The sequence below is a fragment of the Limulus polyphemus genome, unplaced genomic scaffold (assembly GCF_000517525.1).
Source record: "Limulus polyphemus unplaced genomic scaffold, Limulus_polyphemus-2.1.2 Scaffold2092, whole genome shotgun sequence".
NCBI classification, from domain to species: Eukaryota; Metazoa; Arthropoda; class Merostomata; order Xiphosura; family Limulidae; genus Limulus; species Limulus polyphemus.
In genome coordinates, this window is record NW_013667702.1 from 120742 (window position 1) to 122078 (window position 1337).

General features: G+C 32.8%; 1 protein-coding gene across 1 annotated transcript; it reads left to right on the plus strand.

The window, feature by feature from the left end:
- Positions 1–367: 367 nt before the first annotated feature.
- LOC106465912 (carboxypeptidase Y-like) lies at positions 368–892 on the plus strand. The gene has a single exon (XM_013926148.1). It carries the CDS (start codon positions 368–370, stop codon positions 890–892), a length of 525 nt encoding a protein of 174 aa, XP_013781602.1.
- Positions 893–1337: the final 445 nt, after the last annotated feature.

Consider the following 1337-nt stretch of genomic DNA (forward strand, 5'->3'; position numbering starts at 1 on the left):
TATCAACAGCTTTGTTTTTTAATCTAATAATAAACTTTTAAATATGAAGCAAAAGAGGATTTTTCATATTATTCTGCTTACTGGAGAAACAATGTATAGATACTTGATTTGAAATTAATCTCAAAAATGAATAACATTTTCATCAACGTGATGTTCATTTCACAATACTTCTGAAGAATGGGTGTATCTGTTTTCTGCTAAATGAAAACACGGTATCATATACGTATTGTAATGGAAATGGACAGGTCATCAATACCTAACATCGACAAAAACCATTGTTATATAAGAAATAACTAGACCTAATTAATATCCTTCAGAGCTAAATAGTATAACTCTCGAGTATCGCATCCCTTTAAAGTTGAGTAGTATGAGCCCTAAGTATCACATCTCTTTAGAGTTAAATCACATGAGCCCCAAGTATCATATCCCTTTAAAGTTGAATAGTATGAGCTCTAAGTATCACATCTCTTTAGAGTTAAATCAAATGAGCCCCAAGTATCATATCCCTTTAGAGTTAAATCACATGAGCCCCAAGTATGACATCCCTTTAGAGTTAAATAGTATGAGCCCCATGTATCACATCCCCTTAGAGTTAAATCATATGGGCCCTAAGTATTATATCCCTTTAGAGTTAAATAGTATTAGTCTTAAGTATCACATCCCTTCAGAGCTAAAAAATATGAGCCCCGAGTATCACATCCCTTCAGAGTTAAAAAGTACGAGCCCCGAGTATCACATTCCTTTCAGAGCTAAAAAATATGAGCCCGAGTATCACATCCCTTCAGAGCTAAAAAATATGAACCCCGAGTATCACATCCCTTCAGAGTTAAAAAGTACGAGCCCCGAGTATCACATTCCTTTCAGAGCTAATTATTATGAGCCTCAAGTATAATACATTCATGAGGCTAACGTATTTTTGTATAAATAATGTTTAATTTGGCTAATCGATCCCACATTTGTTTCAGATATCTAAAAACCGCACATCTGTGAACTCGAGACATGATTTTTTCTAATCTCATACCTTCTGTAAAATACAAAAAAAAATTCATACGTCAAAATGATTCCAACAAGTTTTTGTTCCCCCTATTTCAACAAAAACACACGTTCTTACGAAGAAATACTTTGACCAGTTTCAGGTAATTTCATAATCTTTCGAAGATCAAAGATAACATTTGAAATATCTTAACTTCTTTATAGAAAAAATTAAATTAATACTTTTCATTTTTAGCATCAAGTTATTATTGTTATAAGTACTACCACAATTTTAAATCACCCCCTTCCATTCCTCGTGATGAGGTCAAGGAGCACGTGAGGAATTAATAAGAACAATTTTCAAT